This window comes from Puntigrus tetrazona, chromosome 6, assembly GCF_018831695.1.
Source record: "Puntigrus tetrazona isolate hp1 chromosome 6, ASM1883169v1, whole genome shotgun sequence".
Classification (NCBI taxonomy): domain Eukaryota; kingdom Metazoa; phylum Chordata; class Actinopteri; order Cypriniformes; family Cyprinidae; genus Puntigrus; species Puntigrus tetrazona.
The window spans coordinates 24,169,447-24,191,946 of NC_056704.1; the positions used below are offsets into that span (position 1 = coordinate 24,169,447).

Genomic DNA, 22,500 nt, shown 5'->3' on the forward strand with positions numbered 1-22,500 from the left:
CCTCTATGGATCTTATGTAACGCAACAGATTTAGGGAGTGTCCCTAAAGAGAGTTTCTCATTATAAAAATGTATAACATGTAACCGCGTATGTTTGCAAGGAATTGACTCCTTTTGATGTTTAAGTTGTTTATGAACTTTCATTCATAGATGGATTCATCATTCAAGCAGTCAAGTGACTAAAAAAATAGTGATAAAATTATCTCCTCCGTTTGAGACCCAATACAATCATTTACTGACGTACCCTTGCTTGGTCACCGTTAGACTGCGTACTACAGTCAGTTTCGATTCCGGAATCGCCTACTCCATCCCAAACTACTGACATATAAACAACAGCACAATGCCTTCTCTCAAAACATCATACGAAGTAGGGCTTGATTTCCTGGAGTTTCTGGGGCAGAGGATCTCGAAAACAGACAGAAACGAACTTCGGGATATTTACAACTTAGAGTTTAAAAGGTTTGCTACTATGACTCAGAGTCATCTGCTCAGTATCCGCCACAACTGTTTTACAAGATTCATTCATGTCAGGTTTTGCTTTGCCTTGTCTTTGTATCCACAAAGTTTGAAATAAAACACACTGTGGCATTTGTGTACAAGTGCTGTGTGTGATATCACAGCACAGGATCTGCATTGATGCGATAGTTTTGTTTTTCTCCTTTTTTTCAGGGATGGAAGTAAAGAACCCAAATTTTCCAATGTGATCGGTGCCTTAACATTTTTTAAAAAAGCCAGTATAAGGCATGGGAAAGTTATTTTTCACGGGAAACCAAAGGTGAAATCAAATGAACATATATTGTCTTGCACATGTAGTGTCTTTATTTGTCAGGTTCATTTGCCAAGAAACTCGTATTGCATATTTACGTTTATTCTGATTCATTTTATTCATCATTCTCCTCGTCTGACAGGTGCGCGTGTACTACTGCGATCAGTGGAAGTCCTTCACACAGCAGAACACCAGCACATCGGCCCCAGAATCTGTCCCAGCATCCTCTTCCCCCAAACCTGTCCTGACCCCAAAGAGAAAGCTTGCTTCGGAAATCATTAACAAACTCAGAGTGAAACGGTGATTATCTTACAGATATATATATATATATATATATATATATATATATATATATATATATATATATATATATATATATATATATATATAAATCGCTTTTAAATACATGATGCATGTGTAAAAAATGAATCATACGTATGTGATCACAGGCAACATTTTACTTTTTGTCATGTGTGTTTCTCTTTCAGAGATGAACTCATCAAGGACAAAGGAGGTGTCGAAATAACCTCTGACCCCAAGGACACCAAAGGGAAGGTTAGGTTCATCATCAAGGAGCAGGGGAAGTTGTTTGTGGTGAAGTTTCACATCGTAAACCATGGCGAGAAGTGCGTGTACTTCACGTACTACACAGCCCTGCACAAGATGCGCTGCTTCACTCTCATAGATGAGAGGAGAGTGAACCGTGTTTCTCCTCTTCTTCTCTGTCCAGGTGAGAAAAATAGACTGCCATCTGATAGATAGATAGATTGATGGATGTTCAAATTAAATTATGATGCTCACAAAAATGTCTCTGCTAGATGAGAGTTATGCTGTTGAAGTGCATTACCAGGTCCAACACCACGGACACTTTCCAGCCACCATGTATTTTGAGTTCTGTCCAGAGGCAGATCCTCCGGGTTCTGCTAAGCCCTTCTGTGTAGTCCGGGAACTGGAGGCAGTGGTTCAGTCTGGGCTAGCTGAGACACTGGGACCAGAGAGTCCATATAACCCCAAACAGAACAGGCGACTCCGGCCAGAGAAAAGGATTGTGGAACCAGGGGTACCACCTGAGAGGTATCCATCCATCCATCTCTCTATCCATGTCTATCTATGTGTCTGTCCATCTGTCTATTGTTAAATCACTCTTTCTCCCATTGTATTTTCATAGTTCAATCACACATACTCTGAGGGTTACAGTGAAACTGAATTCATATAATTACCCAGCCTACTTGAAAGAGTTGGCCAAACACAAGCTGGAGGACTCTGAGCGCCTTTCGCCCCCAGTGAGACAGCAACTTCCCAGAGTGAGGCAAGCGAAAAGAAATTCATGTACTGAAGCTCGAAGTTAGCAGCACAGCTCTCTCTCTGAGTATGTATCTGAATGTTCCCAGGCGAGTGCTGGACAGCGAGCTATGCATGAAGAACTACACTGAGCGCTTTCACCTCCTCCTACACTTAGAAGAGATTCAGATGGAGGTGGACATCAAGAAGTACGATCTCTACGGCAAGACCATGACCCTCGACAAATCAAACAAAAAGCTGCTCATTCTCAAAGTGAGTGAGAAGTACAATTATCCGATGCCAAATGTGTTGTGATTTTTTTATTTTTCTTGCAATTTTATCTCTGTCTTTAACTCAGGTACCAGGGGTGGCAGAGAACAGACCGTCCGTACTACGAGGAGATAAACTGAATGTCTGTCTTTCAGAGGACAGGAACCAGCCCATCACTGTCTATGAAGGCTATGTCCATCGTGTAGAACTTGATAGAGTTAAACTCGGCTTCAACAAGAAGTAAGAAATGTAAAAATATTATACAATTATAACACAGTATGTAGCTTTCATGAATAGTAAACATATTATGACATGCTTTAATTTTGTGTTATTTACATTTTATAAAAATAAATGAATACTCGTATACAGCAAGGTATCATCAAAAGTAATAAACAAAAAAAAATCAATTTTAAATACATTCTGTTCATTAGTCATAGTTTCCACCAAAAATATGAAGCTATTTTCAGAATTGATAACAATGTTAAAATTTCTTGAACAACAAATCAGATTAGAATCAGACATTAGAATAATTTCTGAAAGATCATATGACGCAGACGACTGGAGTAATGATGCTTTGCATCACAGGAACAAATTACATTTTGTAGTATTTTAAAATAATAATAATAATAAAAAAACATTTTTTTTTACTATATCGTTAATTAAATAAATGTAGCCTTTTTAGGCGTAAGAAAAAAAGAACATGAACTAACATCTTTGCCTCTGTGTTTGTAGGCTCCTCCAGAAGTTTGTCAGCAATATGAAGTTCAATGTGGAGTTCAACATCAATCGCTTCCCCATAAGGCTCCAACACAGGGCAGTGGAGCTCGCTGGTCAGCACCGTCTGGGAGATGTGCTGTTCCCTTCTGATAAGGGCACTGGACACACTGCACTTCCACACCTCAGGTCTGCATGCACACACACATAAAAAAATTATTGGAAAAAAATTATTGACTAAGAATTTTGATCCTTACTGTGTTTGTCCTCAAGCATGTTCAATAAAGATTTAGAGAACAACCCTGAGCAGAAGGCGGCAGTGCAGCACATCTTGTCGGGCACATCCAAACCAGCACCTTACCTCATCTTTGGACCCCCTGGCACAGGCAAAACTGTCACAGTGGTGGAAGCCATAAAGCAGGTAAAGGCAATCTTGAGGACTACTTCACTCATGTGTTTATTACAGCGTTAAACAGCAATGTGACACATGACTTGTTTGATGCTTATTGCTTCCAGGTGAATAAATCCAAAGCTACAACCCACATCCTGGCCTGCGCTCCCTCAAACAGTGCATGTGACCTCCTGTGTGAGAGGTTATTAGGATATGTGGATGGCCATCGCCTCTATCGACTCTGTGCTCCCAGTAGAGACCCACGCACTTTACCACAGAAGCTGCTGGTAAGACATACACATATGTCCGTAATGTACTACATATTAGTATTACAATAAAATAAAAGTATTTGTTTGCATAATATACTGTATGTGTGTGTTTTGTGTATCTATATATATGCATCTATATATCTTATATCTGTTCCTTACAGAAACACAGTAACTGGAATGAGGCCGAGGACAGCTTTCTGCTTCCATCTAGAGAAGATCTGATGCAATACAGTGTCATTGTTGTTACTCTGGTCACTGCTGGAAGGTACAGCAAGCTCAATCATAACATTAATATAGCACCTGAAACTCTGTCCATTCTGATTGTGTGCAGTACCGTAATAGTCCTGTCATATTCTCTCAATTTACTTTGTGCTAGCTGGGATGTTCTGCTCTGCTGGCTAAAAATGAATATCTATTTGTGGCTTCTTCAGGCTCGTGACGGGAGGTGTTGGTAAGGGTCACTTCACACACATCTTCATAGATGAGGCCGGACAAGCCGTGGAGCCTGAGTGTATCATCGGGGTGGCGGGTAAGTAAGGAAAGGATGGCAGAGGAGAATGAGAACTTGAATTAGAAGAACAGATCGTTCATTTCTACACTGCTCTATCTTTCTTTGCCCAAGGTTTGCTCGACCCTGAGAAAGGCCAGCTGGTTTTGGCCGGAGACCCGAAACAGTTGGGCCCCGTTCTGAGATCTCCATTGGCCCAACTTCACGGACTGGGTATGGAAAGATGTTTCATGAATTCCATTATTTCTTCTATTTAAACACAGCTACAGTTCATGTTTTAAAACCATTTAATGTGAAACAGGTCAGTCCCTCCTGGAGAGGCTGATGAAGCAGAACGCTCTCTATCAGAAGAGCCAGGATGGTCAATCTGGATTTGACACCCGCTTCGTCACCAAACTTCTGCGCAACTACAGGTTCTAATCTGATCTCTCATTCATTTCTTATGTCAGAAGTTATGACGGATCACTTATTGTCAAGTTTGTCTTGCTCAATCCCAGATCTCATCCAGCCATCCTCAAGATCCCCAACGAGCTCTTCTACGATAATGAACTGCAGGTGTTTGCAAACCAGATGGAGCGGGAGGCCTTCTGTCGCTGGGAGCATCTCCCTAAGAAGGTGCCACAAAAACAAAAACTTTTTTGTTTGACAAAGATGTCAGAATCCAAAAAGTGTGCTGGTTTTGTAGGTAATCAGATGTTAAAACCAAAATATACTGAACACACTTTGTAAATCAGTGTGATCTTGTTAAAGTGCAAGGTCAAAGAAGCACTTTTTATTTTCATATAATATGCATTTATATTACCTTATTTGTTCCCAAACTATTCATTCAATGATTTTTTTTAAAAGCAGTGTTTTGGGCCTTTAATGCCCCAAAAGCAGCATCTAGTGGCAAGAATAAATGTTAATTTTCATTCAAACCAACATGAAAAAACCAACAAGTGGGCGGCAATGTGCTAATGATTCATTTTGTCAACATGAAACGACTCGTTTGAGTGATTCAGAGTCGACTCTTTCTTTTGAGAGACAATAACATTATAGACGGTTGAAAACTGTACGGGATGTTTCCGTTCAGTTATAGCTACACGCTGCACGAAAAGTGTAACTTTATTAAAAACAAAGGTTTTGTTTTTGGTTCCCTAAGGAAACTTTTACTGAACAGTTTTTTCAATAACCATTTTTAAATCCAAAGAACTATTTTTAGGAATCTTGAAAGGTTCCATGGATTTATTTGATGGAACCATAGATGCCAATAAAGAACCCTAGTGTAGTTGGGTTATCTAGGTTTTCGTGCATGATGTGTGTCAAAGTGTGCGTCACTTTTCAAAGACGTGGGAAGGTGCAAATATTGTACAATGAAAGAATAAAGCACTTTTCTTCTTTCTGTAACGAACAGGGATTTCCTGTCGTGTTTCACGGAGTGATGGGGAAAGATGAAAGGGAGGCAAACAGTCCTTCATTCTTCAACGTGACTGAGATCGAGGTCATCGTCAGCTACCTCAACAAGCTCATTCAGACTCAGGGCAAGAAGGGCCTGCCAAAACTCAGCACCAACGACATTGGCATTATCACTCCTTACAGGAAACAGGCAAGACTTTGTGTTGTAAAATGAGCTTATAATAAATAATGAATAAAATGTATTTAAATCCTACCGGCTTAACTTTTGATTAAACACATTTTATAGCAATTTTATGGAAAAAGAAATAGTAAAATAAATAAAATATTAGAAATAAATACTCTTTAACAAAAGATTTCTATTCATTTAAGGTGGAAAAAATTCAGAAAGCTCTGAAGACTGTGGCAGAGCTGAACAAGTGGAAAGACATCAAGGTTGGCTTGTGATTTTAATTAATTAATAATTCTTTTAGCTTATTTAAGCTTATTTAAAAATCATTTGTGTTGTTTCCTTTATTTGGTTCTTGTAGGTGGGCTCGGTGGAAGAGTTTCAGGGGCAAGAGAGAAAAGTCATCATAGTCTCCACCGTCCGTAGTAGCGTCAACTATGTCAAGATGGACCAAGACTTCAACATTGGCTTCCTCTCAAATGAGAAGGTCTGTAGTTTGTTTTTATTGTATTGCACATTTTTACAATTTGTAACGAGGTCAATCAACAAAAAAAAAAAAAAGTCATGCTTTTTTAAGTTTTATCAAGGCTGGATTTATTTAATCTACAATATTATTACAATTTAAAATTTAGGTTTCTATTAAATAAAAGTTTTTGCTTGTATAATACATGTATGTGAGCTGTGCATATTTATGAATATATAAATACAGACATTCATGTATATACTTCAGAAAAATATTTACGTATGTATAAGTTATACGAATATAAATATAGACATGTAAATATTTTCAAAACGTACTGTATGTGTGTATTCATATATACACATTATAAATATACCCAAAACACTCACATCATTTTATATGCGAATAATCGCTATTAATCGTTTGACAGCACTAATTTCAATATGTTTTAGAATGTAATTTATTCCTTATTATCATCAACGTTCAAAACATTATGCATACTGCTCAATATTTCTCAATTGAAACCGTGATGCTTTTTTTTTTTTTGTTTTTGATCATTGTTCATGATTATTACTGTACTGATTATTAATATTCATATTAACCCAGAACATTTGATGATAGTCTGAACAAAAGCTACTGGTTGGCATTTGTGAAATAGAATACCAGTTTTAGCTACAAGAATAAGAGCTGAAAAGTTTATCGCAGAAGCTCATAATCAGAGCAGAAGAGGTCAAACACATGTTTCTGACCATCTGTTTGGACTTAGATTAGAGAAATAATGCCACCCTGTAGTAAAGCCCTTCTGTTGCCCACAGAGGTTTAATGTGGCCATGACCAGAGCCAAAGCCTTGCTCATTGTGGTGGGAAACCCAGTCATCCTAAGCAAGGATCCTACTTGGCAGAGGTAATGTATATTCATATAAGCTTAACCTGCCACTATTTACAAATTTACAAAGCCCATTTTGCCACAAAACCACCACTTACAAAACCATTGTGAACTCACAAACCGTCTGATTGGCTTCCGATGTCTTTTATAACATACCATTTTAGCATTTCTTATGCAAAACAGCGACCCCAGCTTTACACTGGCCACATGCCCAGAAGAAAAAAAAACAGTTTTTCTCTAACAGTTATATTTAGAAGCACCACACGCCGGTATTGGGCCGTGATTGATACTACATTTTGTTTGTTTGCGGATTTGAAAAAGTGGGACAGGTTCTGTGTCATTTCAGGAAACGTTTGCGAAACGTCACACTGATACGGAGTGGTTCATTAACGTGCATTTATTTGCGTAGGTTTATCCGATACTGTGAGCTCGAGCAGGGCTACACCGGCTTCGACTACAAGGATGCAGAAGGAGAAGAGGATGTGGTCAGCCGGCTGGCGTCTTTAAAAATCAGCAGCTCCGATGGTATGCAGCCTTATGTAACACTTTCAGACCTGAAGCGTAACTGTATTATGTGCTGGCATGACTCATTGCGTGTTTGTGTCCAGATATAGACGAGAGCCCACTACAGCAGCATATGCATCCGGAGTGGAGATCTGAGCAGTGAGGACCAGATTTACAACAATCCAACGAGACCATCAGCTTACATTCGGGGGAAAATGGAAATTTGATTTATTTTTATCAGTAAAGCAGTATTGACAACCTCATTTTATTGTTGATTTCTGCCAGAAAAGCAGATGAAAGATTCAATTGGTAATTCAGCATTATACACTACTGAGTTAATACTGGACAGATTGTAGCACTTGTGCAACCTGTCGTAGATTAAAGAGTCGTATTAGCGCTTTCACTGGACAGCGTTGTATTTTTATTAATGCTTAATTTCTTTCATTTAATGCATAAATCTGTTTTATTTTATTTTTTATTACTGAAAATGCAGATTTGCTTGTTTCAAATGCTTTTCAGCACTTTACTGCAGCACTTTACTGAAAATAAATTAAAAATGTTTCTAGCAAATAAATGGTCCTTTTTGTTTTAAAATAATATAAAAACTATTTATATATTAGTTTTAAAATAAAATATAATATGCTGCCAAATGTTTAATCGCATCCAAAGTAAGTTTTTGTTTACATTATATATTTGTGTGTGCTGTATATATGTTTATACATATATTCATATTCTTATTTTATATATATTTAAAATCTAAAATGTTTTCTTATATGTGTAAATGCATATGTTTATATATACACATAATAAATATACACAGTATACACACATTATATAAACTAAAACTTTTCTTTTGGGTGTGATTAATCGTTTGATAGCAATTATTAAAAACAATACAGTCATAGTCATTATATTAAATTATGCCAGTATGTATCTTTAGGTTTATTATTACACATTTTCTAGTATTGTTATTATATATATATATATATATATATATATATATATATATATATATAATAACAAAAAAAAAAATATATATATATAAAAAAAAAATATATATATATATATATATATATAAAAATAAAATAAAAAAAAAAAAAATATATATATATAATATAAAAAAATATATATATATATATATATATATATATATATATATATATATATATATATATATATATATAATATCATGGTGTCCTGTTTAGAACATCTTATGGAATGCATGACTTTATGGCTATGATGGTATTAATTTTGTGTGTTGTACTTAAGTATTTTTCAACAGGAAATGGCCCAGTATTTGTAAAATGGATGACATTTCATAGCATTTAATTTCACACAAAAGTTAAAAAGTGCACCGTTGTTTTGTTTCGAAAAAATAGTTTATTAACAGGTTGGTTTCACTTCATTCAAACAATTACTACTAGTCCCGTTTACAAAGCATTGTTACTATGAGCGCTCATAAAAATCTGGATTAATAAATCATATTTAATACTTCCAGGAAAAAAAAAAAAAAGGAAGAGACCATATGAACACACAGCAGGTTGATCTCAGAGTCCAAAGAGGAGCTCTGTATGCTAAGACTGGTCGCTGTAGTAATTTGCTCATGCAGACTTCACAACGGTCATGGGTCAGTTGTCACATCGAGGATTGCACAAATCAGTACACTGGAGAAAAGAGAAAAAAAAAAGCTGTTCCTCTTTTATTAGCAGGTAGTATGTACTTGGTCTGATGGGATATTCCTTGTGCATTACACTCAGTGTTTTAATAATGCCCGGTTTAATAACTTCGAAATCGTTGCCATAGTGTTCAAGAATTCTATAGATGCTTAGTTTCACGTTCTGTTTGCAAAGGTTTTGGTTGGAAGAGACGTCTGGGTCGTATTTTACCTTAAAGAACTTTATAAAATGTACAAATGTATGTACATGTATATATATTATATATATATGTAACTATATTCCTTATTTGTGGGTTGAAATATGACCCTTGACAGCTTTTTGTGCTTTTCGCCCTCTTACTTCACATTACCAGACGAGGGAAACCGAGTTACACCATGCTAATGAATTCAGCACTCGTTCAAACAGTCAACACAGACAGGAAACACGGGGGCGGATTTATGTAGCGTCGCTAATTTACCTCGTGTCAGGCATCTCACGGCACCGGCAGGGGACAGCAGTGGAAGTGACATCGGTATATGGATTCTACACCAGCGAATAAAAGCTACAGATCTTTTTCTAGAAGCACAGCTCTGTATAATTAGCTACCATTATTCTCGAAACCCGCGCGGCCTGAACGGCTCCCGATTTACTGGCATGCAACATCACGAAACACTGATTGCGACGGAACTCGTGCATGCACACAAACGTTCATCTCGAACCAAACGCTAACTAAAGGCACGCAATTCTGTGGGAAAAGGAAAGGCACTCGAGGCCTCTTCTAGCTAATAAGCATTCGCTAGCAATCATCGGTGTATTTATTAGACGTTTTTTTAACCTATTAAGTAATCACAACTCAAAATGTTTGCGTTAACAATACTCAACCGGCTAATCTGAGGACAATACGGTCAGATTGCGTGACGGCATGAGCTCAGCCCGGATATTCGTGGCAGGTTCAACCAGTTCATTTATGCATGTGCGGAGGACAAACGGGATAATAAAACGAGTCGCGTTCCTAATTGGCAGTTTAGGTCTGACCGAGCCTTCGAAGTACACGTGATTGCTGTTTATTTGGGGACTGGAAGATATAAACATAATCTACATTACTGGAGATTTTTTAAATACGTAGTTCTTCACTACTACAAAAGTGTGTAAAGTCACAGAGAAGCTCAAAACTAGCACTTTACCGGAGTACATTCAAATTGTGGAGGGAATGGTGATGAAGGCACTGATTTTATTACCAAATGATGTGGTTATATTCGGTTATATTAATTTCGATTACAATAATATGAAAACCAGACTTAGCTATAATAACAATCGATAAATGTGCAAAAAAAACCAAACAAAAAAACAATACCGTCACGACCGGCATCATCCGTACAGTACAAACTCAAGGTGTTTATTCTGAAAAACATTGTGCCATAAGGAAAACTAAATCTAGACGTATCATATACCGATCTAACCTGCCTTTCTGCTCAGCCTCAGTCCATTTAATGCATATTTTATTCACATTCCTCCATTTCCCACCTGTTGGTTTGCATGAAATGTGACTTACAGTCCAGTGTATTTATGTCGTTTGGTCGAGGATTTTTTTTTTTTTATTTAAATTTTTTTTTTTTTTTTTTTTTTTTTTTTTTTGGTGGAGTTTGGTATTTCCTGGTCATTATGGAGATCATTCTGGAAAAGACCGGAAAGTTCTCTCACAACAGCAAGCACCCGCTCCTCTTCTTCCTCTTGCGGACTTGCAGCGCCGCCCTGGTGGCCATTTCGAACACCTCCCTCACGCCCTCCTTAGTCTTAGCTGAGCATTCCAGGTAGCCGAAGGCGCTAATGCGGTTGGCCATATCCCTGCCCTCCTCCGGTTTAACTGGCTCCTGCAAAACAGATGAGTTGGAACTGAATCGTTACGCACAATAAGATTTAAAACCCAATTGCCGTTACTGAATGATGGATGTCAGAATTGCACAGCACTGTCTGTCTGACTTATGACATACAATGTTAATTCTGCTCGCTAAATGGATCGATTTAACACAGGCCGTCTGCCCAGATTACCGAACACTATCGCTGACGCATCGTACGGGGGGGCATCAGTCATTGGTTATTAAAGGTTGGACTGACTGTGCGATGAGTTTGACAAATGATAACGATCAGGGCTTCTAGAGTGGCAGTAATGCTGGCTGCTAAGAGCTTTTTAATGGGACTCCCCCATAGTGGAGGTGCGGCCGGCGTCGGGAACACACCTGCTTCATCTTAGTCAGCTCTCTCCGTGTGTGCTCATCGTTGCGCAGATCCTTCTTATTGCCCACGAGGATTATGGGAACGTTGGGGCAGAAGTGCTTCACCTCCGGCGTCCACTTTTCTGGGATGTTTTCTGAAAGATACCACACACACGTTAAAAATTTATTTCATTCAGATAAAGAAAAAACCCCACTGGAAATGCTATACAAAGAGTGTGAAAAATAATATATACACATAATTTTTAAAAATATTTTTTAATTAATCATAATGTGAGATATACACTCACGTATGTATACAGAAAATGTACACCATATTTAGTATTAGTATAGTATTTAGTATTAGTAAATGTACATTAGCATTTAATTAATTATTGATATAGAATGTACATTAATGACATAAAATCAAAATGAGATAAGAGTGTATCCAAGGTTTTATTTCATTTTTAATAGTGTATATATAAATAAATACACACTTCTATAATTTTCATATAAGCATGAATATTAATAATAAATATATTAAATTATATTTTCTTGAACTTTTTTTAATATGCAATAAAATATTTGTGCATGTCAAAGTCAAAAATGGGTTTAAGTATATAACAAGTGTGTTATAAAAAAACCAATATATTTTTTTTTTCTGTTTAATTCAACGTCACTTTTGTGTTTGTTTTTCTGGGCAAAACATCCACTAAAATGCCATTCAGTGTAACATTCACCTCAAATATTAATTGCTTGAAATTTTACATTTTAATATAGACATCTAAACATCTTTGAACCCTGAATATAATATACATTTAATTTAGATTCAGTTGTGTTTGAAACAACCAAAAATATAATAAATATTATATTAATAATATATGTAGTATTATAAACTAAATACTATGGAAGAAAAATAAATAAAGTGCTTCCAAACTGTAGGTCCTCTATGAAAAATATGGTTCACAAAAACGCGAAAAGGTTAAGTAATACTTATATATGGTCTTATAGAACGTTGTTTTGTAATGTGAATGTGACCCAAATCAAGTATGAGTGAAATAAGGGATTTGTCCTAACAAATCCAATCCTATTATTCAGAAGTAATTCATGTTTAGAGTCTCGGATGAATAATGGGGGTCCCATTCCAACACTCATTTCACCGCTGGATGAATTACATGACTGATATGTTTATGTAATATTCATCTTATGAACAAACAATCTCGGCGCTGTGCAAGATACGTTTTTTACAATGCTAGCATGAGTCGAATTTGTTCAAGCTTCCCGGCACTTATTGTAACAGAAGAGTTACCAGGATGTTCCTTCGGGAAGCTGGTGGAGATAAAGGACTGTGATGTCATGGACGCAAGAGTTATCATGATGCACTTCGGCTCTTAGACAAAACACAGGAACTTCCTGCATAGGGTGATGACTGAGTGAATCATTTTTTTCCAGTAAGAAAGGCCTTGACCTAAATAAGGACGAGGCAAATAAAAGACGTGGAGAAGATTTCTCTTTTTTTTCGGGAAATGGGATTACCTAAACTGTCAGGACTGTCTATGGAGAAACACATGAGGATGACATCTGTGTCTGGGTAGGACAGAGGCCTCAGACGATCGTAGTCTTCCTGTCCTGCTGTGTCCCACAATGCCAACTCCACCTGTGGATCATAATTGGACCAAATGAGTCAACGCTCCATTGTGACGGCTAGTCAAACCCTTTTATGATCAGCACATCGTGCTGGACTTCACGCGATAACAAGTTACACAAAAGCAGTGTACTTGACATATATTTTAAGACCATAAACCTTACCTGAATAGGCGTCCCCTTATGTACAACAGAATAAATGAGGCAAAAAGCAAGCATTACACATTCCTAATAGGAAATGATAAATGATTTTGAATTAATTATTATTGAAGGTAATATTGTAATTCATTGTTGGCTATTTCACATATATATATATATATATATATATATATTTATCTAAATAAAATATTTAAATATATTTTTAAATTAATTTAAATAAAATAAAATAATTAAAATAAATTAAAATAAGCAAGCAAAATTTTAAATACTTTGTATATTTAAATTTCATGTATTAAAATAATCTCAAAAGCAAGCTTTAAGAATTTTTTATAATTAGTTTTATATTTAAATTTCAAATATTAATAATATTTAAAACATAACAATAAATCAATACATTTTAAAATATTTATTTCAAATATAAATAATATTTTATCAATAAATGCATATACAACTCTTAAAACATGATAATTAATTCATTTTATATACAAAATAAAATTCTAATTAGTTTTTTTTGTTGCTTATTTCCACTAAATTAACAGGTTCAGAGGGAGGAAATGTCATGTCAAAAGCTTTATAAATAAATAAATATATACAATTATTATTATTTGAACCTGTTGATCGGCTTTCAATATCAAATTAATTTCCAATAATCTAAATAAAAACATTTATCAACCAGCAGTGATGTAGTCTGAGATATACTGCAGATTCTTAAGGTAAACGCTACTGAACTTGAATTAGTTAAACGGCTGATCAAACTCCATCCCTTCTGCTCTCTTGTAGGACTGAAGCTCAGCAATGAGTCATGAGCCTGATGTCACATCATTACACAACCTTTCCTCAATTTACTCAGAGACCAGACTATTTTTTCCATCTGTGCGCGCTGATCTGAGGCTCTACAGCATAGTAATCTGTTCAGGTGCAGAATAAACAAGCCCATATTGCTTTAGATGGCTCATAGTTTTTCAAAGCGTGTACATGCGTTGCGTCAGCCAAAAATGAATGCCGTATCGGACCACATTCTGGAGAAAGATTATGAAGACAAATGTATTTGTTCCCAAAGGACGTAAAGATTTACGTTCAATCACTACCGGGAAGCTTCTATATTTTGACAAAGTAAGCGGCGTAACCCTGCTGAGAGAGCGAGGGGGGTTTAGAAGAGATGCCATCCTGCTCCTTAACTTTAACATTTCCTGTGCTGGAGACACAGAATCAGCCCACCTTCGCAAAAAACCCCTCATCCATTACAGGAAAATAAGTGGTCTGTTTAATTATGCTATAGGGTTAGTGAGTCAAAGCGATGGGGGGGCGGGATATCTTGAGTCCAGGCAGGAAACCAGAGAGAACAGCCATTTCCTGTTTTGCTGAGTCCCCTTTAGATTTCGGAGTGGTCAGAAGTGCAAAACATCAGAACTATGTGCTAACGACTTATTTTGTTACTATATAATATTAAAGTATTTATTTACTACTTATTCTAATATTTATATACCGTTTATTAATTTGATTTGATTTATTTATATATGTATTTTTTAGTGTTTTACATGATGTGTTTGTGCTGTGTATATTTATTATGTACATTAAATACACATACAGTATTTGTTGAAAATATTGACATGTATATAATTTAGATTTATACATATATATATGGTGAGAGAGAGAGAGAGAGTTATTGTTATGTGCTTTCCTCATTTTTATTTTTTGTACTTTATTTTTTTTCATAGTTTTTAGTTAGTTGCCAAGGCAAAATAATAATAATGTTTCATCTAATATTTCTATATTACACTTTAGCTCTTTTTTTTTAATTACCGTAAATTATTTTTAATAGTTTTAGTCCAGAAGAATGATTCAAGTACAATAATAACAACACCGTTCCAAAACAATGACTATTATTTTACACTTACTGGCTCTTACAGCGTGAATAAACATCTGGATAATGTATCTACAGAGGATATACTGTCATCGGACTAAAATAACAACAGCGTTGACAGATTCAGCGTTCGTTTCAGAATGAACAAGACAAAGGAAAACAAACTGGAAAAAACCCCAAAACCTAACAACACGTTCTGGTTTCACAATCAGAGATTTTCAAAACCAACCCAAACCTCAAGGACTGGAAATATTGTTAAGAAGAGTTGTACAAAAACAGGCTGTGGGGGTTTAAAGGCGGCCAAGAATCAATACCAACCTGTTTGCTGTCGACTTCGATGTCTGCGATGTAGTTCTCGAACACAGTAGGCACATAGACTTCTGGAAACTGGTCTTTGCTGAACACTATGAGGAGACAGGTCTTCCCACACGCTCCGTCTCCCACGATCACCAGCTTTTTCCTGATAGCCGCCATACCTGGGAAGGAAAAATGAGATTCACTTCAACAACAATTGACTAATAGGTGACACTTGTTAACTATTACTTTTCCCTCAATAAATTCTTAATTCGCTGCTTATTAATAGCTAGTAAGGCAGTTGCTACATTGCTGATTAGGGATCGGTTCCCAAAACTTGCCTAAATTGTAGTCAACCATCTGGAAATCCCTTTAAATTACTTTTAGCAAACGTTTGTGGTGTTTTCCTAGGAACAGCTCCGTAGATTCGCTTTCATTATTTATAAGAGCGGCCAGGAAATTCTTCATAAATTAAACACAAAACTACAACGGCTCTCGATCGGTCCTCCAATGCAGCACCAAATAACTTGTGTTTTTCTCTTCTTTTTTTTTTTTTTAAAAGCCCAGTGTTTTCTTTGTCATTCGGCCATATGTTGTGCGCCATAACAGAAAACAGACCTAAAGGCGCAAGCGCGCTGGCGAATCGAAAGCAGATGAGGAAAACACGCGTACGCAAACATGATACGAACATCTGTTTAACGTGAACCTGATATCAAACTCACCCTGAGGACACAATCATCAAGGGCTACAAAACTCACATCGAAATACACGCGAAGGCTTCGAAACCCAACCCAACATCTATTTTAATTGCATACAACCCGTGCACTTTATTTGCTCGGCAATCCCATCAGTCGCATTAGGGTTCATTTTGGACTCTGGCTGCACGGTTCGAATCAATTTGCACTATAAACGGCAAGTTGTCAGTTTGGCGGAAGAGGAAAGCATTAACTCATAATCAACTTAGCGAGATCTCCGAGGAGCATGTATTATCGCGTTAATCTGTCATTCATTTGATCGCCCGACATCAATTTCCACGCTAAATCGCTTGCTTATAGGAGCCAGTGTGATAATTCTGGGGAAGAAAAGAGAGAGAGAGGTCGTGCTCGGGTCTTTATGTGGGCGATGAGGGAGATTTGTCCCGCGTGCATGATAAATGTGTGCCAGTAGGAAAGCACAGCTGTGCGTATCGTTCCAAGCCGCCCGACGCTCATCTCAGTGCTTCCTTAGTAATCTCACACTCTTCTTCGCTGTCTGGGCGTATGTTAACACGAACACTTATCAACAGGCCTCCATCAGATTGTGCTTCCTAGGAGCAGAAAGAACTTTATTTTTAGCACAGCCTGGGTCTCTCTCTCTCTCTCTCTCTCTCTCTCTCTCTCTCTCTCTCTCTCTCTCTCTCTCTCTCTCTCTCTCTCTCTCTCTGTGTCTCTCTCTCTCTCTCTCTCTGTGTCTCTCTCTCTCTCTCTCTCTCTCTGTGTCTGTGTCTCTCTCTCTCTCTCTCTCTCTGTGTCTGTGTCTCTCTCTCTCTCTCTGTGTCTGTGTCTCTCTCTCTCTCTCTCTCTCTCTCTCTCTCTCTGTCTCTCTCTCTCTCTCTCTCTCTCTCTCTCTCTCTCTCTCTCTCTCTCTCTCTCTCTCTCTCTCTCTCTGTGTCTCTCTCTCTCTCTCTCTCTCTCTCTCTCTCTGTGTCTCTCTCTCTCTCTCTCTCTCTCTCATCCACCCACACCCACAGGAAACACAGGCCTACTAAAAGAGAGGGAGCACTGGAGAGCCTTCAGAAATTACTGGGGAAAGGAATACTGTGATACTACACGTAACATTTTTGGAGTATTATTTTATTGAGTTATGGATTATATAATTACATAATATAGTAAATTAATATTTTCCATGTTACTTTATATCATAGTATAAATGTAGTAAAGAAAACAAATTTATTACAGTTAAAAAACTGTATGTATACATGTATATAAAATTCTATAAATTGTTATATTCACGTTACCTTGGCTTTAATTATGAAAATATAATTCCCAAAGCACACAAACTACCCAGTGACCTGTTGGTTACGGGATTTACTTTCTTTTTAATTATATGGATTTTTAATATTCCTAAAATATTTATTTATTTGTTAAAAAAATACTTTGTCTTAAAGTATAAGTACTGTTTATTTTCTGCTTTATATTTTGATACATTTCCAACAGATTTTAAATGTATTAAATAGGAATTAAATTAAATTATATCAGCTTTATATTGGCCAGTGGCCACCCTGTTTCCCAAGATATGGGCCTTAAAAAACAACATATAGGTCGACATGACATGGTTATTTATATTAGTGCTGTCAAACAAATAATTGCAATTAATCGCATCAAAAAAAGGTTTTTGTTTACATAATACATGCGTGTGTGTATTGTGAATATTTGTCATGTAGGCTATATATAAATATGCACACATACGAAATATATTTTGAATATACATAGTACACACTCATACATCATGTAAAATGCAATTAAATGCTATTAGAAAAAAAATGAAACAATAACATTTCATTCTGTACATGTTAAATCGTATTTAATGATCAGATAAAGGTAAAAAACACCACTAGTAGTCCTGACTTTCATAACTAACCTTTCTCTTTCTGACAAGAGCGTTTCGTTTCTATTAATGTTACAAAACATCGCTTGTGCGTGAAAGAATTCCCATTTCAAAACCATTTCTGACATATTAAAAGAGAAACTAAGCTCCATCGGTGACCAGGGAGTACTTGTTTGAACGAAAGAGAATAAAAAATATGCAACTGATCAGGAAGACTTCCTTTTAAGCTTAAGTAGCAGAGAATTCTCTGCTGTTTTCCATCTTCCTTTAACTACTGTAGTGATTCATGTGTTCGAAACATCCAACTGAGTCATCTGAAAAATGCCTTTATAATTATTGACAAAAGATAAGCACACAAATACAGGTAATTCAGGTTACAGAAACAAACTGAAGGAACTTTTTAAATGCCTTGAACTCGTATCCATGTGAACAGGCCCGGATTAAATACGCTTCCTGCGACAGTCTGGACACGTCCCAAGGTTCATTTAACATTTTTAGTAACAAAACTCAAGTTTCTGGTTGAGGAGGAGAGGACTGTTCGACTAATCCCAAAGGCATCTATTTTTCCATTCAAACTACATAGTAACCTGCAATATAATGTATTATTGCAGTTATCAGACAAATACTCCCCATGGCCCTAAAATAAGGTTAAAAGGTTACACAACCAGAGCAAAGTGCTAAAACGCAAACTCCGACGCTTGAAACGTCTCCAAAAAAACAGTTTGTAGGAGCTTACTGAACAAAGTCCGAAACTAACGCGTGAAAGGATAAAACTAAACTTTGGCTGACAACCATTTCATAGTTTAAGCTGAACTGTAAGAATGACAATATGACTCTTGTTGACGTAAAATGACTAGAGTTAAATGAACAAAATCTCCTCAAGAAAGCGTCTGTCACAAATTACGTTTAGCTTAAAACCTAAAGAGACAATTCTGTCGTTAATAACTCACTTTCATGTCATTCCAAACCAGTAAGAACTTCATTTTCAGAACCCAAATTAAGATGATATTTATGAAATCTGAAAGGTTTCTGACCCTGCATAGTTTGCACACAAAAAATATCCTCATAGCATCATGAAATTACAGTTGAATCAATGAATCATACTGCGTTTCTGGACCTTGAAAGTGTGAGTTGCATTGGTGTTTACGAAGGGTCAAAAAGCTCTCGGATTTCATCAAAAATATTTCAGTTTGTGTCCCGAAGATGAACGATGGTCTTATGGATTTGGAACAACATGAGGGTTCATTACAGAATTTTAATTTTTGAGTGAACTGTCCCTTTAACAACAGAACTTTACATTAAAATGGCATAAAGCTACCAAAACAAAAGTATCAGGAATGAAATCATGTTTTTTTATGGCATGAGGGACAGATGGCCTATGACGCTGCGAGTAACACAACGACCTCATAAACACATCATCAATGTTGAAGATAATAAACTGAAGAGATCTGGTTTAAATAAACCGATAACGTTTGTCCTGGTTTGCCTTCCTTGTATCCATAAGAGTTTGTGGGAGAAGCTCTCTCCTGATTGACTGCCAGTTTTTCTCAACTATATTTGATTCAGTTTGGGGCTGCTGTGGACTAACTGGTGTCTACTGGTGACGCCGCATGGTCACTCAAAAAAAAAATGGTGCATGTGCCTTAGGGGTTGTGGACCTGAAAGTGCATTTCCGCTCCAGGAAAATATTTGAAAAGTGTGGCAAAGTTCACCATATGGCAGGTCGACAAAGGCAGCCACAAGCTTAATGCAGCAGGAAGCAGGCTGAGGATTCTGGGAGCAGTTTGTAATGCGGAGCTGGTCAGAAAGCAGTCAACGAGGCATTTTCAGCAGACTTAAAAAACCGTATCAACTCATTTATCTCAGTCTGAGGTATCCCAGACTTGATGTTAATGCACCACGGGCATGATATATTTATTCCATGGCTATAAACTATTACACGAGCAGGCTTTTTCAAAGTTTTGATGTTTCGCATAAAACAGCAACTAGCGTTTTATCATCAAACTGCAGTTTTTTTTTTTGCATATATAAATCTCGGACATTTAGTCTTCAGTCATTAGTTCAGCAGAACGATGAATTGTCTTGATACCTACTTCATCATGCTTCCAATATAAAATGCATTAAATAATCAGAAAAACAATGAACAAACAGAAGGTGCAAACCAACAGTTAATAAGCTTTGGATTTAGGCAGCGCTCAGTCCTTGTCATCTCTCGACCTTGCTAATAGCCTTTTAATTCTATTTGTGGCAAACATTATGTCGTACATAATATACACATATCTGTCACATATGTCTAAAAGTATTTAAAACTCAATTTTTTAGGATAAAACCTGGATGAGAATTAGCCATTTTTAAGCCACGCGTTTTCGAATAGCATTTTTCTATTTATTTCTAATTTAAGGTCTCGATTTTTTTTGTCGTACAGCAAAAAAGTCAAAAAGGTAAACCATAAACATCCATTTTGAAGTACAGTTTATTTTTTTGTAAGTTGCTGGCAAGTTCATTAAATACTATAACACAAGGGTAGGGGGTTACATGCTTGACTCAGACAATCATTTCAAAACCTGTTAGCAAACTTAAGTTTAAAAAAAGAATACAAAAACTGATTCAGGTAATATGAATAAATAAAAATATGCTATTCAAAACATCCATTGAAGTTCCCAAGTAACCCATATTAAATTCAAGTATTCTTAGTGTTAATGGAGTTACTTCAAAAAGGACTTAAAGGAAAAGTTCAGCCAAAAATGAAATTTCTGTCTTAATTTACTCACCCTCAAGTTGTTCCAAAACCTGTATAAATTTCTTTAAAGATTTAGAAAAAAGTTTTTAAACAGGCTGTTTTGGGTCACCACTGATTTTCATAGTATTTTTTTCCTACTATGAAAGTCAATGGTGACCCAAAAAAAACCAGAACTGATTTTTAAAACTACTTATATATATATATATATATATATATATATATATATATATATATATATATATATATATATATAAAACATTTTGGCCAGTACATAATCTAAACATTATATCAAACTTCCTGATGCAAGAGTTAATTCTCATGTTAACCATTATAAATATCTTATTATTCATAAAGTGAGGTCAAAGACTTTCCATGAATTTTCCGGTTGTGATGAGTGGATAAGGATTATTACAATCAGACTTCTGTTCTGATAGGGATCTATGGTATCTCTATAAAATTATTATTATTGCAAAAAGCCTTTCACAGTCAAACAAATACTTAGCGTAACTAGGAAAAACGACCCACTATTAAAACATTTCCATACTCATTCAAAATTTAATTTCCACGAGTAATCTCCCGTGCCTGAAAAAAAAAAAAAAAAAAAAAGCTTTTGACTTTCCCAGACATTTCTAGGTTATCCAGAACCGCGGGAACACTGGTAATTGCGACACAGAGAACAGTTTTCTCTCATAGTATATAAAATACTGAAATCCGTGTATGGAATGTCGCTCAGGGCTATCTGAATGAGCGTAAAATGGCCTACAACACCTCAAGGATTAAAGATCAGGCCTTTCTTAAGTCTTATCCGAGCATTCGGTCGCTACAGGACACAGCCTTTGGCCTAAGGCACGTTTTGAGAAGTCAGTGCTACGAGACAGCCGACATGTCATCTTGACAGACTCCTCGGTGGAACAACAGGTTAGTTAGTCGCTCGGCTGGGTTCAGACGAAAAGTTTTGCACACAACTGAAGCGCCGTCGACTGCAACGCCCTTGCACGACTGAAGGAAACTGATTTACCCGCGACTGGAAACGGCACGCCGAGCGGCGGGCGAACAGATAATTAGCGTGTCGAAGAGCAACCAAAACTCGCGCGGAGCTTTACGATTCGCAAATGCGGTTTTGTGTCGTTTTTAATAACCCCTCAACTACCCACAGAACTGCGAACGCGAATTCCCGCTGTTGTCACGCCGACCAGCGGGTTTAAACTACAAACGCGACACAATCACCACACCGCGAGCCGTTAAAAACACCAACGAGCCCGTTTAAGAACTAACGCAGCGCGTCTCCCAGCCACCACCTACTTTCCCCACAGCGCCTCGGCAAACTTGTTTTCCACCAACATTCCTGAACTCCGACGTGCCGAATAAGATGCCGTGTGAAGCACAAATACCTTATTTCCTCGCGGGCGTCGGATTCCCCGTCGATCTCGCGTCGCGTCCAAGTTTTAGGCGCAATGTGGAGAGATTTCGCCCGATTATCGCTAAGAGGCGAGGCTCGACTCGCGCAAGACCCGCCCGCAGTAATGGGAATCGCCGTCGCCCGCTGCGCCGCTGAACGCTGAGCGGCGGAGGAGGCGGTTCGCCGCTGAGGAGGAGCACTGCGGTCCCTCCCTTCGACTCCGATAATAATGACATCATTCTGATCGCCCTGGAGAGCCCACGCTGCTCTTAGCTTGCGTCCTGGTCCGCGCGTGACCCCGGAGCACAAAAGCGGTCGTAGCGGGCAGTCTTGTCAAAAA

At 37.1% G+C, this 22,500-nt stretch overlaps 2 protein-coding genes across 2 annotated transcripts; one reads left to right on the forward strand and one right to left on the reverse strand.

Moving 5' to 3' along the window:
* The first annotated feature begins 274 nt into the window (after window positions 1-274).
* On the forward strand, window positions 275-8,192 carry mov10a (Mov10 RISC complex RNA helicase a). The gene is made up of 22 exons (XM_043242758.1): window positions 275-458; window positions 669-774; window positions 908-1,065; window positions 1,254-1,495; window positions 1,584-1,839; window positions 1,934-2,074; window positions 2,157-2,319; window positions 2,405-2,556; window positions 3,049-3,219; window positions 3,304-3,451; window positions 3,547-3,708; window positions 3,852-3,955; window positions 4,122-4,219; window positions 4,313-4,411; window positions 4,500-4,611; window positions 4,696-4,813; window positions 5,592-5,783; window positions 5,963-6,025; window positions 6,121-6,246; window positions 7,035-7,123; window positions 7,515-7,630; window positions 7,714-8,192. Exons 1-22 carry the CDS (start codon window positions 340-342, stop codon window positions 7,770-7,772), a joined length of 2,994 nt encoding a protein of 997 aa, XP_043098693.1. The 5' UTR covers window positions 275-339; the 3' UTR covers window positions 7,773-8,192.
* Window positions 8,193-8,969: 777 nt separating this feature from the next.
* Window positions 8,970-22,335, reverse strand: rhoca (ras homolog family member Ca). The gene is made up of 5 exons (XM_043241768.1): window positions 22,153-22,335; window positions 15,460-15,617; window positions 13,011-13,131; window positions 11,502-11,632; window positions 8,970-11,135 (listed from the first exon to the last, which is right to left on the reverse strand). Exons 2-5 carry the CDS (start codon window positions 15,613-15,615, stop codon window positions 10,962-10,964), a joined length of 582 nt encoding a protein of 193 aa, XP_043097703.1. The 5' UTR covers window positions 15,616-15,617; window positions 22,153-22,335; the 3' UTR covers window positions 8,970-10,961.
* Between the last annotated feature and the right edge of the window lie 165 nt (window positions 22,336-22,500).

What these genes read in the sequence shown, in the direction of transcription:
- mov10a (XM_043242758.1), top strand. Translation starts at nt 340, where the DNA reads ATGCCTTCTCTCAAAACATCATACGAAGTAGGGCTTGATTTCCTGGAG. An exon ending in CAGCAACTTCCCAGAGTGAG is followed by an intron (nt 2,075 to 2,156) that starts GCAAGCGAAAAG and finishes GAATGTTCCCAG; the next exon opens with GCGAGTGCTGGACAGCGAGC. An exon ending in CTTTACCACAGAAGCTGCTG is followed by an intron (nt 3,709 to 3,851) that starts GTAAGACATACA and finishes TGTTCCTTACAG; the next exon opens with AAACACAGTAACTGGAATGA.
- rhoca (XM_043241768.1), bottom strand. Translation starts at nt 15,615, where the DNA reads ATGGCGGCTATCAGGAAAAAGCTGGTGATCGTGGGAGACGGAGCGTGT. An exon ending in TCGAAGTCGACAGCAAACAG is followed by an intron (nt 13,132 to 15,459) that starts GTTGGTATTGAT and finishes TATGATCCACAG; the next exon opens with GTGGAGTTGGCATTGTGGGA. An exon ending in AGACAGTCCTGACAGTTTAG is followed by an intron (nt 11,633 to 13,010) that starts GTAATCCCATTT and finishes GGTATCTTTCAG; the next exon opens with AAAACATCCCAGAAAAGTGG.